At 37.0% G+C, this 13,718-nt stretch overlaps 2 protein-coding genes and 1 long non-coding RNA gene across 3 annotated transcripts; 2 read left to right on the top strand and 1 right to left on the bottom strand.

The window, feature by feature from the left end:
- Window positions 1-119: 119 nt before the first annotated feature.
- Window positions 120-3,702, bottom strand: LOC113667310 (uncharacterized). Its single transcript, XM_089204267.1, has 7 exons — window positions 3,525-3,702; window positions 3,325-3,411; window positions 2,917-2,956; window positions 2,339-2,559; window positions 1,459-1,660; window positions 448-546; window positions 120-281 (listed from the first exon to the last, which is right to left on the bottom strand). The coding sequence occupies exons 1-7, from the start codon at window positions 3,617-3,619 to the stop codon at window positions 120-122; spliced, it is 906 nt and encodes a 301-aa protein (XP_089060393.1). The 5' UTR covers window positions 3,620-3,702.
- Window positions 3,703-4,089: 387 nt separating this feature from the next.
- Window positions 4,090-6,245, top strand: LOC149047443 (uncharacterized). Its single transcript, XR_016186176.1, has 3 exons — window positions 4,090-4,259; window positions 4,380-4,546; window positions 6,080-6,245. It is a non-coding gene; the product is annotated as an uncharacterized LOC149047443 (long non-coding RNA).
- Window positions 6,246-7,689: 1,444 nt separating this feature from the next.
- LOC113667325 (electron transfer flavoprotein subunit alpha, mitochondrial) lies at window positions 7,690-13,528 on the top strand. Its single transcript, XM_027183135.2, has 13 exons — window positions 7,690-7,792; window positions 8,724-8,888; window positions 9,539-9,620; window positions 9,838-9,920; window positions 10,124-10,223; window positions 10,547-10,657; window positions 11,126-11,230; window positions 11,394-11,462; window positions 11,601-11,683; window positions 11,850-11,915; window positions 12,013-12,058; window positions 13,053-13,087; window positions 13,331-13,528. Exons 1-13 carry the CDS (start codon window positions 7,751-7,753, stop codon window positions 13,358-13,360), a joined length of 1,017 nt encoding a protein of 338 aa, XP_027038936.1. The 5' UTR covers window positions 7,690-7,750; the 3' UTR covers window positions 13,361-13,528.
- The last annotated feature ends 190 nt before the right edge of the window (window positions 13,529-13,718 follow it).

The raw sequence follows: 13,718 nt of genomic DNA, 5'->3' as shown, positions 1-13,718 counted from the left end.
TTTCTCATCTTAATTCATTTACATTATTCAAAATGAGCAGCACAGTATACAAATTTACAACGTAAAAAATCATAAGACCGAAAGTGATTATATCAAAATGTGTGTTTAGAACCTTTTCTTCATTCCTCTTTGGGAGGTTCTGAGATAATTGGATGAAACAGTTTTTCTGGTAAATATTGAAAATTTTGATGATTTAGCCATGCTGCCAAACTCTGTTGTTCCACTACTGGAGTTAAACGGTCAGTGATGGGCAACTGGGTATGTCTGGTATCCGGGTGGCTGTGTTTTAAGTTAAGGAGTCAATCACTAACAGGGAATTTACTTGTAATGAACTACTTACCAGTTTGGTAAGCTACGTATGATACAATGCTAAAGATTTTATGGACTAATCTATGATACATTAAAATGTCAACAGCCTTATGAAACATTAGCCATAAGAAAGGATATTTCATGCAGTTTCTCTTCCTGAAGTTGCGCCACTGATCTTTCGCGCCTTGCAACTGCATACGAGGGTATAGAAAATTGCCCAGTAACTATCTGTGGTAGCTGTAATTCCGGTATAGACAGAAAAGTTTACTAAAACAGATTGAGTTGATATACATGATGCTAAATGGCGATGTAAATTAAAATTACATGACGAGTTGTTTGTTTCAAGAGACATCCACGCGTCTGCAATACATTAATCACTGATTCGTTTTAGGTGTCTTACAGTCTTAAATCGGCCATACGAACAGCCACACTGGCAGCGTGAATACAATGGGTAAGGAAAAAACTAAACTCGGACTTTCAATTGCATTATTTCATTACTCTGATTAAAATGAATGCTATGGTGGACGTAGTTGTTACTACTATAAGTCTCGGTGCTGTAAGTGTATCATTTCTTTTTTTAAGTTGTATTCCACTAACAACAATTTTCATATTTGTATTCGCAATAATACAACTTGAGACTGTTTTCATAACTCGTGTAAATGCAAAGCATAAGGATGTGTGTGGGGATTCGACTTGCAAATTTCGTGGCGTTGTCAGCTGTGACTGCGTTAGTACGGAAAAGGAAAAAAAGGAAAGTATGCATCTTATTAAGGATGTCAATGCGATCGTGTAATGTGTACATCAATTAGGGAGGACTTTTGTGGGAATGACAGCTCAATTCTGTTTCTAGGAATCACAGGATCATTGGCTTATATTCTGCACAGTATATCAAAGAGTTAACCTGTGTCACTTTGATTCATAATGTAATGACATGATTAACTTTAACACTGAAAAAGGATTTTTTTGTGACTAATGCCAATATAATTTTTTCCTTTTCCATGCGTGCTTAAAAGCAAGCAAGAACGTATTTGACTTCATAGCAATATTTTTAAAGTTTTTTTTGTGTTACTGTCCCTGCCTTCAGCTTTGACAGACAGCATAAACCTCAACTTTTACTTCTCTATCCTCTGACAATTATGAATGTACTACCTGGTAGTAAGAATTAAAAAGATCCATAGCCCTCTCCTTGGAATTGTGTGAAGTTGGAGGTAGATGTAACTCAAATGATTCACTTGATAGCAGAGTTGGAGTACTGGGAACACATTGTGGTCCTGTACTACCAGGTGGAAATGGCTCTTCCTCTACTGAGTGACTTGAAGATGCTAAGTCATCTCTTTGATTGGTAGGAAGCCTTGACAGGATGGAAATTGTGCTATGAGTTAATATATGTTACATTTATCTAGATCCTCAATTAAAAGTAAACCACTGGGCATGCATTTTTTTTGAGTCGAAGCGCTGATATTCCTCTTACTTGAAGTAACAAGAAGGGTTGTTAGTACTCTCCTTGAATGGGATGCTTATCTGCATTAGGTTAAACTCCCTGCCCCCAGCATTTCAAATAGTCTCCTAAATAGTTTACTGAAACCAATTAATACTTCTGGGTATAGAAACATACAGTTTTGTCTGTGCATACATGCATTAGTCTGAGTGCACTCTATGCGTTAGAACCTGTAAGAACACTCTATCTGTGGTCCCATGTAGTAACCTTTCGGCCAAGGCATGCTCTTGAAGTAATATTAATACTACTGATTATATCTCTTAAGAACTTCTAACAGGTCAAAAATTAATTAAAAAATGACAAGAATTTAATGGAGAGATATATTCTATAAAGGGAGATTTAGTTATTATGTGACTTTTACAGGCAGATCGACATGATTTCACTATGTATACAGGGTCAGCTACTGAATATTATATCACAATTTTCAGAGCAATTTGTTTGTGATAACAACTGTTTGAGTGCAAACATCTCACAAATCCAATGAGCATAAATTACGCTTAGAGTTAGGTATGGCTTGGAAATATATTTTACCAGTTGAATTCCACATGTTTTCTTCTTAGCTGAGCCACATGAGCTATCACATCGAAACCTTGTTGACTTTGACGCATTCTTGGGGGGTTGTTGGACCGTTTCCGTTTCTTCTTCTTAAGTTTAGAGGGATGTGGAATACTCCCTCTGAAAATAACTCCAGTTATTGGTTTTTTACAGTCATTCAGCTCAAGAGAGCCTCTTGCTACAACCTTGCCACAAACCTAAACAGTAACGCAAATAAATCAATAAGATTATTAGTTTTAAAAGAGCTAATAATAGTTAATGCCTTAATGTGACCCTAAACAACCCAGATGCTTGTTAGGATTTTCTTGTATTGTCATCAAGCTCTGTGTTTCAATATGGTATCGTGAGTGGAGCATTTGAAACAGCAACACTATATTTTGATGGACTTTGACCAGAAAGCGAACCTTTGAGCACGTTATAATCAAAATGATGATGGTACTCTTGTACTATCAGCTATTTAAAAGTTATAATTTGCTAACTCAAACTTCATGTAGAAGCTGAAGAACTCAATTCCCACAGTAAATCACTTTCATTTAGTTATGCACATATCTCACCCCAACTGATGATGGCTGAAGACGAGCTCTTGGGCACTCACTGAAGAGGAGGAAAAAACACCAATGAAAGAAACATTCTGGCTAAAGAATTAATTTGTTCTGGTACGTTATATTACTAAACATTTGTATATTAGGCATTTGAAAATATACTGGAAAAGTTGACTCCGAACTGGTAGCTGATAATTCTATGGGCTAACTGATTAAAGCATATCAATTACGTGTTGGTGTACAGTGCTAGATTTCGCAGAAGTTAGTTTCATCCAGGGGTCCTTCAGGCAAAGAGCTTGATTCACCGCAAATCTTACAAACATAAAAAAGACAAATGTCAAGTCACGTCCTACTAATCTTGACAAACCGTTAACAGTATTGTTGTTTAGAATGATTGACGAAGGTCACTTTGATACTTGCCTATTCAGATCAGTAGTTGATTTCCAAAGAAAATTTTCCATAAGGCCTCCACTGTCTGTTTCTTGTCTCCTGACAGTTTCTGAACTCCTGCAAAACAAGAAAAAAAAAATCGGTCTTAACTTACGTATACATTAAGGCTAGAAAATCGTAACAAACATTGTGATGTACATGCACAATCCACAGAACTATGGTAAACTTGCCTTGCTGAGGGAATAACCAACAAGTTTGCCTCACAACCTTCAAGAACCTCATTTTCACGAGGAAACGTTCGAGCTCCTGCCGCCATTAGGATCATCGACACTAATTAATTAACCAGTAAATTGTTTTAAAAATTGGTAGAGATAAAAATCTCCTTCAATTTCCTGAACGTTTGCATTTGTCGTGGGGTACGCGCGCCGAGGCGGATGCAGTTGTTTTCCCGCGCATTTTTTCGCGCCATTTTCTCAAAGACTTACACTCAATTCCCTTGCACACTGTCCTGAACATTTCGAATAGGGAAACTACAAGGGATTATTAAGTTTATATTTTCTTGGAAACAGTTATCAAACGAACACATCCACCCTCTTCTAAACTTAGCATCCCCCCCGATTGATTAATTATTCACATATTTCACTGATGGGAAACGAAACTGACAAGTTGGTTAACACTTTCGTTTTATTTTCAGGCTCATGAATAGGCCATTTGTTTCCGCAGAAAGTAAACTGTCAGTCTTAGTCCGTAATTCTAAAGTAAGTTGTTAATTTAAGTCCATAATTCTACTTCGAGGATTATTGAAGAGAGCTGTATGTAATCACCGGAATCACTGCAGAGCTAAGAATTGCAACCTTCCATAACAGCTGAGCAAGTTCCTCGATCGGCGTTACGGATTGGAGCAGGGTTAACGTTGAGAGTGGACATATACCCATTTCACTCTTTAACTTGTGGATACACGAAGGGTAAAAACAAGTTTTTATGGTAACACAGATATGCAAGTGAGTCATTCATTCACTAAGATGTAGACACACTGTAATTGGTCGTTCTGACGCTCAGTCGTCTTCCCATTAATTGTCCTTCAGCTCGGTCAGCATTAGATTCCATCCACCAAAACCACCTTGGTCGAGAGGGACTGAGATGGAATGATGGAAAAAAATTACGAAGCTACGACAACATGCCGACTTATCCCGATGACCCAAGTGTATTATTTGTTTGGGAAATTGCGTCAAAACTTTTCACTAAAGAAATGGTAAGTATTAATTTATTGTTCGATTGTAGTATTATAAAACATTTTACGCAATTTTATGCAGATATTTCACGTATTTAAAAGGTGCTTAGATGTTACGTAGTTTTGGTGGATGTCATTAGGGAACATCCACCAAAACTTTGACCAAAACCATCAACAATATATTTTTTAAATTTTATCTATAGCCATTGTTAGATGTTCAGGGAGACAAAAGATTTATACCACTAATTAGCAGTTAGTGCTCTGGCTAATTATTTTTTATGGTGCACAATTGCTGACCGACCAAACGTTCATAATGATTATCATAACTCTTAACACATAGAATAAAGTGGTTTTGGTGGATGTTTCTCTCCATCCACCAAAACCACCACAGAAATTTCTGCTACTTCCTTACAGAAGACTGATGTGACCTGCTATTTGGAGTACATAACCACAATCTATTTCTTTGTATGTAGAGATATTTTGGAAAGTTCTTGAGTCAGCACCTTTTATTATTGAAACCATAATCATAACATGGTGCATAATATAGAATACAAAAGGTTCTGGTGTGGTAATCATGTAATCTTGAAACAGGAGAGTTTTTAACTGACTTAAACTGATTTAAACAAACATTTGCAACAAAATTCCAGATCCAGAAATTTCTTCCACTATTTCCGCCAAAATCATAACCTTTAAGTACAACAAATCAGCACATTAGTAATTGTTATCAAGGGTCTGAAAATCCCATAAATCTTTCACATTTATTTCAAGTAACCTTTAATTTCACATGGATGAATAAGTATACACTCAACATGCAGAATGTCTTACAGTTTACAAACTATTTCCCTTTTTATGGATAGACAGTGAAAGGCCTTTGCCACATTGGTGAATCAAACCATTGTATACCATGCATTTTGTGATAATTGTTTGTTTTTGCTCACAATACCCAGAAAAATGGAGGGGATAAATTTAAATAGTAAATTCTATGGTTAAAATTAAATAACATTGGAAGATCAAATTAACTTTGTACTGTTTAAAATTCAGTTTTGGTTTCTTGCTTATTCCAGCCTCTTGATATTCAAAAGCATTCCTTGTCATTTTTGTGTTCTTCTGTGTACATAACTTGAAAAATAAACACAGAGAAAGGAAACCACAAAGGATTACACTTGAAGCTAAAGCAAAGTTTAAGTTGAGCCATAGCTGATCCAAATACTGAGCACTTTGTATTGTAACCCATTTAGCAGTAAAGTTTATCTATATGTCTGCCAGCTTGTCACAAGTCTTACCCCTCTCCTTCAAAAGTCTCTATAAATAAATTTTTCTTTGTGGTCCCTGATTGATGATTAGTATATTACAGCTCCTCAATTTTCCTCTCTCAAGTCAAGGTTACTCTAAATTTAACAAAGTAATGGACTTGATAAAACTCAAACTATAACTCAGCTGGCTGCTACTTGCAACCTTAATTTCTAGATATCAGTATACAATAATCAATATGTTATAAATAAGAACCCTAATGCTTAATTTTGCAGTGATCACCTTCCTCCTTTTCTTTTGCAGACCAGACTGGAACCTCTATAGGTGTGTTTGCTTGTTTTGAGTGGGGATGGAAGAAAAGGAGTCATGCCGCATATCTGATTTATTAAATCGCATTTGTTCTGTTTATACATGAGTAGAACTACCTTGTTCTCTGAAAAAAATAAAATTTCTCGCATTTTTATCTGTGCTTCGCAGTCAAACTTCCTTGTGTCTTGGACAAGAAATCTTATTTTCTTGAAAACAAAATCTTTGTTTCCAGCCTTCTGTAATAGGTAAATATAACAGTGTAAGATGAGTGACAGTGTATTTCTCAAGTTATTTTTTGGAATGTGACAAAACGGAAGTGTCATAGTGTGATAAGGAGCAAACATATGATTGCTTGATAGAATGCAAAAAATGCAGAATTGCATATATTTTCTCCTTTGTCAGCAGCATATGTTAGTGAAAAGTTCTTACAATTGTTAACTTCTAAACCATCTTCAATTTAGCCAAGATTGAACTGTTATCACGTTTGTCATAAAAGTATTCTGAGATCAATGTCATATGACCTATTCATGTATTTGACCTTTCAAATTAGCAAGCCATAGTTGACAGAAACACAAAGGTTGAGGATAAAAAGAAATTATTATATACAGTACTTCTTCTGTATCTTTTCGTTTCCTTTTCTCTCCAGCTGTTCAATCTATGCCGTGCTGGCAATTGAACATTTTCCTTCCCAAAATTGGGAAAGGCACACCAGTAAAAAACGAATTTTTGCTCCTTAAATATCTCATGCATCTTCCCCCAGTATTTTGTGACTTCTGTCCGAGGAAGGAGGTGTAAGCATTAAATTAACCCGAATGATTCCACGATTGTGGTATCATCCAAGCCATGCCAGAGGACTTGAACTAGACAAACTAGTGAGAATGCACAATAACGATAGCAAAGCTTTGTAATGCTAAAGAGCTATATCAAATATATATAAATATATGTTCCCGAAACCTTTGACAGCTTTAAAGAAAGAAAACTTCGTCGTCAATCCTGTTTCAAATTCCGCAATAAGTTTAAGCGCCTCATCAACAGAATTTACGTATCCTAAATTATCTGCATGTCTACCATCAATGGTTCGCGACTTAAAATTCTCGCTATGCTGTTTCTGTTTGTTCCTCAAGAATCATGGGATTTACAGCTTTTGATGTTCGGCTACATCACTTGCGGATTTCCGAGAATCTTCGGTTATGTTTTGCAAGTTATTAAATATTCCATCTCAGTCCCTCTCGACCGAGGTGGTTTTGGTGGATGGAATCTAATGCTGACCCTTCAGCTCTGCGCCTGACGGAATAGTAACCGCGCATAAACGATGGTAAGCGCACTTTCGTCGTGCGATTTCCCTTTCATCAGTTATGTTCTCCTTGAACAGCCTTTCCCTCGCCCACTTAATTTTCACCAAGAAACTTGCCTTCGTTCGTTCGCTTGTTCTGCAAGCTGGGCAAGAGCATCTTGTCTGACCTTGTCTTTGTGAAAGATATTTATTGCGTGACAGATTTCTCTCGTGACGACACTGTGGCGTGAGAGTCTGGAACTAGCGCATGCCCCTTAATCAACGATCTTGCATAACTTTAAATTGGACGACGATCACAATCATCAGGCAATTGTGAAGGAATCGCGCACACTTTTGTCGACAAAACCCCGACAACACATATCACAGTTCAAATGCTAAGGATTGGAACTCTTTCCAGGGCTCTAGGGAGACCTGTAAGTATTTCTCTGTAGGAAAAGATAAATCACTTCTGATAAAATTGATTTTTAAGAACGATTGATATAGATAGTTCTCGCAATGAGTTCACATAACATTTATTGTATTTATTTGTTTGTGCAAGGTAAACATATTTTATTTCATAAAGAAGCAGACAGATACGTAACTGTTGCATAATAAAAATTGTATCGTTTACTCAAAATGGATTGGCCCTGAGACAATTTGATTTCAGAGGGTGACTACTTTAAAGTGCTATTTACTGACTTGAAGAGTCGTCTCAGTAATTGAATTAGATCTTGATTATTTCTTGAAGAATCGAAAACGTAAGATAGATATTCAGCGAGTCTTTCTGCGTCGTTTTGTAACAAATGGAGATTAAGATATTCCTTTGAAAGAAAGCACAAATCTTTCTGAAACAACTAATGGTAAGATTTCCGCACAGCCCCATCCTACATTATGCTTTCAGTTCTTGATAGAGAAGACAATGACAAAAACAATACATTGCCATCGGGAAAACAGATTTGTTTTACAATAGTATGGGGCTCTGTGGAAATTTTACCCGACTAATTGTGATCAGTGGATTTTGATGCACAATTTGTTTGTTTTTGCTTTAAATGTCTACGATGGATAGCAGAATTGCTTTAAGTCTGTGACCCCTTAGAGTGACCAGCATCTAAATTCTCCTGACAATATCACCCCTGAATCAAACTTTAAGATCACAAGAATAATGTCCCAGAAATGATCGCCAACTAATTTAAAGAAGCTCTTGACTGTCAAACAAATTCTCCTTGCTAGTCCCTCAGGAAATGTACAGAGAACAGTATGGAGAATATGCATGGTGATGTTAGGGTGTAAAGGGTTAGGGCTTTTATTATGAGTCAGCGATTGTTGAAGTTCTTTCCTTAATTTTTGTATTTATATACCTGTTAGGGAAGCTCTCTGCGATGTCTGGTGTCAGGTAGATGTGCATCTACTTTGGTTGTTGCAGAGCACAACAACAAGTCAGTTGTTCCTATAACTCTGCATGCAATTGCAGCTGCTAGTAAACTTGGTGGTGAAGTATCAGCCCTTGTTGCTGGAACCAGCTGTGGAAAGGTTAGTAGTTGTATGTGAATATATTTGAACTTTTACAGAGAACTACAACATAATTAAATGTTATCATCGCTTCCCCGGCTATGTAATTAAGTGCTATTATACAGTCAGGCAATTTGTAGACCTCTTTTTAACAAACATTAATTTGTGTACACTGATTGTAGAATCTACAGTACTTCCTGAGTGTGTGGTCGCATTCTTTCATTTTGTCTTTTCTATATACTGCATATTACCAGCAATATTAAACCAACTACACTTTGGTTTAAGAAGTTACTTAAAACACCACTTTGATTTTGCTTGAATTACAAAACTATGTGACTTGAAAAACTCCATCACTTACTGAAGTATTTGTACATTTTCCACCATTTTATTACACATCAAAAGAAACAATTTATGGCTATCTATCTATCTATCTATCTATCTATCTATCTATCTATCTATCTATCTATCTGTCTGTCTGTCTGTCTGTCTGTCTGTCTATCTATCTTTCTATCTATCTATCTATCTATCTATCTATCTATCTAACTCACATTTACAGTACTTTCAAACACTATTAACTAAGTAGTACAAAAACAGCTCAGGACTATGGCATTAAATTGAATGACTTCATGCAAATTCTACCAAATTATTGGTGTGTTCTGTTTCCCCTACAGGTGGTTGAAGAGCTGAGTCAAGTGGAGGGATTGAGCAAGATTTTAGTAGCTGAGCATGAAGCATACAAAGGCTTCTTACCTGGTAATTAAGGGAAAATTTTGGCAATGAAAAGCATGGCCATTACCCAAGTCTCAGATTAGAGGGTTCAGTTGGTGCATGGATTGATTTCACCCATTTATTGTCAGGCATTAAGTGTGCCAGAGCACTTTATAGATGTTTAAAATGTGTCTGTCTAAATGTTGATTGAAATCTTCTAGGTTTGTGATTTAAGACTTCTGCACCTTTTATCTTTGTACAGAGGTTTTAGCCCCACTTGTCGTTGGAACTCAAAAACAGTTCAACTTTTCACACATAACTGCTGGTGCAACAGCCATGGGAAAGGTACAGTAAATTTTACACTCTTGTTGTTTCATTGAAAAAAAGCAAGAGCCTCTGATTTCACCAGTCTCAAATAAAGTAATCTGAGCAAGCATTGAGAGAAGAGGCTCACATCATCCTTGTTTGAACATGCTTATCCCATAATGGTAAAAATTTCCTTTTCTACCAAGCAAATTTTTTCTCAGTCTTAAAATATTTTTTTCCAGAATGTTCTTCCTCGCGTGGCTGCATTGTTGGATGTGGCTCAATTGCAGGATGTGATAGAGATTCAGTCAGAGGACACGTTTGTGCGAACAATTTATGCAGGTACATGTATGATCAGTTTGGTTTCTAGCTCTGAGACTTACTTTACAGGCACTTTTGCCTTGAAGCACATATTTTGCATGTCAGAAAGTACATGTAAGTATTAGTCTCACTCTTGACTAGTTTGTGAGATGACATCATGTAGACAGGGGTGCAGTGTGTTTATTAAGTGGCTAAGACAGCCAGTCAGAAGTACAGTTTAAGTACATACTCACACTTTAAGATCAATATTAAATAGTTTTGTTAGATTTTTTTTTAAAGTGACTCCTACATGTACATTGTTAACCATTTAATTTTTGTTTTCTTTTTTTTTGTGTGTGTGCTAGGCAATGCTGTGTTGACATGCAAAAGCAATGACAGTGTGAAAGTGTTTACTGTCAGAGGAACTGCCTTTGAAGCAGCCAAAGCTTCTGGTGGGGGAGTTGCAAGTGAAAATGGTATTGAGTTACATTTAGGGCCATTTTCATAGAATAGTTTTAATACTGAATTGATAAATATGAATGACTAGATGCCAGTAATTGAGTAATAGTGTATGCACATGTAGTACCAATGGTTAGTGTGCTAGTTCCTGGAAGGAGAGATCTTCCACAGCTCCTGGGGCAAGACTCCATATTCTCAAAGTGACTCTCTTCACCCAGTAGTATCAATTGGCACTGACAGTCTCTCAAGAGAACCTGGCAAAATTCTGGGTTAAGCTGTGATGAACTGGTATTCCATCAAGGGGGAGAGGGGAGGAGGGGTTGGGAGGGAGTAGTAAGTAGTAGTAATTATCCTAGCCACATTATGCTACAGAAGCTAAAATAATACCAGGCCTGATGAGTCACTTGGCCCCCCAAGTGCTTTCTTTACCTATAGCTTGTTAAGAGGCAGTGTGCAGCTAACTTTATTGTTACACTTCCTTACAGCACCTGCGGCAGAAACAAGCAATGATCTGTCATCATGGGTTGGGGAGGAGTTGAATGTCAGTGACAGACCAGAGTTGACAAGTGCCAAAGTTGTGGTGTCTGGAGGTACGTCATTAGTTGTGTTTTATATTCTGGAGGTGGTGTTGCATACGATGTTATTTTTATGCACATGATGGCTCAGTTGGAAATTCATTTTCAAACTTTGAAATTGAGAAAAATAATGACTGATGTGGGTACATATCATTTTATAAATGGTACTTTATTTCAGGCAGGGGATTGAAGAATGGTGAAAACTTTGAAATGCTCTATAAACTGGCTGAAAAAATGAATGCTGCAGGTAAGCTAAGTGATTGTTTTACATGTAAATCCTTGTTTGTTTTGTTTCAATGTGGCATTGCAGTTTACTGCCTAATAAGGATACAAGCTACTTGTATGCTGTCAACAATTCTTTTTTTTTTTTTTTTTCTTCTCGCAGTGGGTGCCTCAAGAGCAGCTGTTGATGCTGGATATGTACCTAATGACATGCAAGTTGGACAGACAGGCAAAATGGTTGCCCCTGTAAGTCACCTTGGGAAACTGCCCTTGCAACTGTACATACTGTATTCAATGTAATGATGGAACAAATGAAATGCATTTCTGAGGAAAAATTCATGCCTTGATGAACAATTACTGTTCACCTTGTGACCACATTGTTTATGTGTATCTCTATTCATGTGTTTTATAGGAACTGTACATAGCTGTGGGTATTTCTGGTGCCATCCAGCACTTGGCTGGGATGAAAGACAGTAAGGTGAGAGACCAGGTTTTTTTCCTTTATGTATGTTTGAATTACAACTCTGTTTTATGCATTTGCAAACTAACCTCTGTTACACTGTTTCATACCATAGACTATTGTTGCAATCAACAAGGATCCAGAGGCTCCAATCTTTCAAGGTTGGTAATAACTATTTAGAAATGTGCTCTAGTATATTGTGACTTTATGATGCCTGCATGTGGCAATCATTTTTACAAAAATCTGCTTGTTTGTAGCAACTTAAGTATAGTAGAATAATAGACTCAGTGTTAGTCCAAGGTGGTGCCACCTGCAGATTACTGCCCTTTGGTGATGCACTGTAGATGTCTCCTTCATTTCCCTTTCTTTCCATGTTTCACTGCACTTGTGGTGATAGCTGTTTGACCACCAGGCTTGACCACTAGATCATGAACCACTAAATCATGATTGTATGATACATCATTGTAAAGGTATTTTTTGGGGTATGCCATAGAGGACACCAACAGGTGTGGAGGAGGTTACTGAAAAGACAGAGAAGTGTCCAAAGTGAAAAATGAAAAACAATGAAATTTTTCATTTGCCTTGTACATATGGGGTATAGCTCTAAACTGTAGCTTAAATTGCAGCTCTCAGAGAATTGACTGTGGTGAGATATCACCAGAACAAAAGTTGCAGGGGTGGTTAACTAAGTCTCATATTGGAGGAGGCCGTGATATTATGCCTTCAGAGTGTAGATCTTTCAATGAAATTTTGGTTGTGAAAATTTCAGAAAAAAGGAATAAATATTAACCATGTAATGGTGTCTTGTACCATAAGGCACTCTCTGGCATTAAAGGTTTAAGGCTGAATTTGAAATCAGGAGGGTGAAGGTTCAAATCCTTCACTTTTCCGGCTCTCAATTGGATTAATCTTTCAGCAGGTGGACTCCTCTGAGTTATTTTTGGTGCTCTGTAGGCCTCTAGTTTGCCTCCACTGGTTGAGTGTGACTTTGGTTTACCTGCTCGTTTTTCTTTCCTCTACTCATGCCACCATGTACCTAACCTACAGTAGTTCTACCACATAAATGATATCAATCTCTTTATGCCCAGCATTCCTGCTCCGTTAAGTTTCAAAGTAACTTAAGTCTTAAATGGTACTTTGTTTGCTTTTTATCAGTTGCTGACTATGGTTTAGTCGCAGATTTATTTAAGGTATGAAACATCTGTCTTTTTGCATCGTGTAGATAGCACGTCACAATGTAGATCTCGTAAAGAAATAAAATAACATGTACTTTATTCTTCGTTACTTATCTGGCTCTGCACATTGCTAACAATATGTGGGCTGTAGATTGTTTACTTTATCGACATTGCTATTCTTGAGTTGCAGTACAGTATACTAAGTGTAGCTTTCTTTATTCGTTTAGGTCTCTAATTTTGCCATCATTACTTCAACAGGCGGTTCCTGAACTGACGGACAAGATCTGATTTATTAAACAGCATGTTTTGTAAACAGGAAAACCCTGGTACTGTACAGCTCTGTGAAAAATACTGCACCGATGACGATGATGCGCGCTTCATTTTTCGTTCTTGAGTGTGACTAAATTAATGCTGAGGGTTAGCTTTTGTTTTGGAGAATAAAATATTGACTCTGTTTCTCTGTGTGGATTTCTTCTTAATGCCCGCATCCTCAGCCCTTGGGAAGGTGTAGACTCCAGCAACAAACGCGTTGATATGACGATTGACTGTTAGTCAATCAGGTAAAATTTCCGCACAGCCCCATACTATTGTTAAACAAATCTGTTTTCTCAATGGCAATGTATTGCTTTTGTCGTTATTTTCTCTA

The sequence above is a fragment of the Pocillopora damicornis genome, chromosome 4 (assembly GCF_964200805.1).
Source record: "Pocillopora damicornis chromosome 4, jaPocDami1.2, whole genome shotgun sequence".
Classification (NCBI taxonomy): domain Eukaryota; kingdom Metazoa; phylum Cnidaria; class Anthozoa; order Scleractinia; family Pocilloporidae; genus Pocillopora; species Pocillopora damicornis.
Note: the sequence above shows the minus strand (reverse complement) of the source record. Positions and strands in the feature narration are given on the sequence as shown.

Bases quoted from the DNA above. Each gene is read 5' to 3' on its own strand.
- LOC113667310 (XM_089204267.1), bottom strand. From the start codon at position 3,619: ATGATCCTAATGGCGGCAGGAGCTCGAACGTTTCCTCGTGAAAATGAG. The intron at 3,412-3,524 runs GCAAGTTTACCA...CTTGTTTTGCAG, and splicing joins TTGGTTATTCCCTCAGCAAG to GAGTTCAGAAACTGTCAGGA. The intron at 547-1,458 runs GTAGTACATTCA...CCGGAATTACAG, and splicing joins TTTTTAATTCTTACTACCAG to CTACCACAGATAGTTACTGG.
- LOC113667325 (XM_027183135.2), top strand. From the start codon at position 7,751: ATGCTAAGGATTGGAACTCTTTCCAGGGCTCTAGGGAGACCT. The intron at 7,793-8,723 runs GTAAGTATTTCT...TATACCTGTTAG, and splicing joins CCAGGGCTCTAGGGAGACCT to GGAAGCTCTCTGCGATGTCT. The intron at 10,224-10,546 runs GTACATGTATGA...TGTGTGTGCTAG, and splicing joins TGTGCGAACAATTTATGCAG to GCAATGCTGTGTTGACATGC.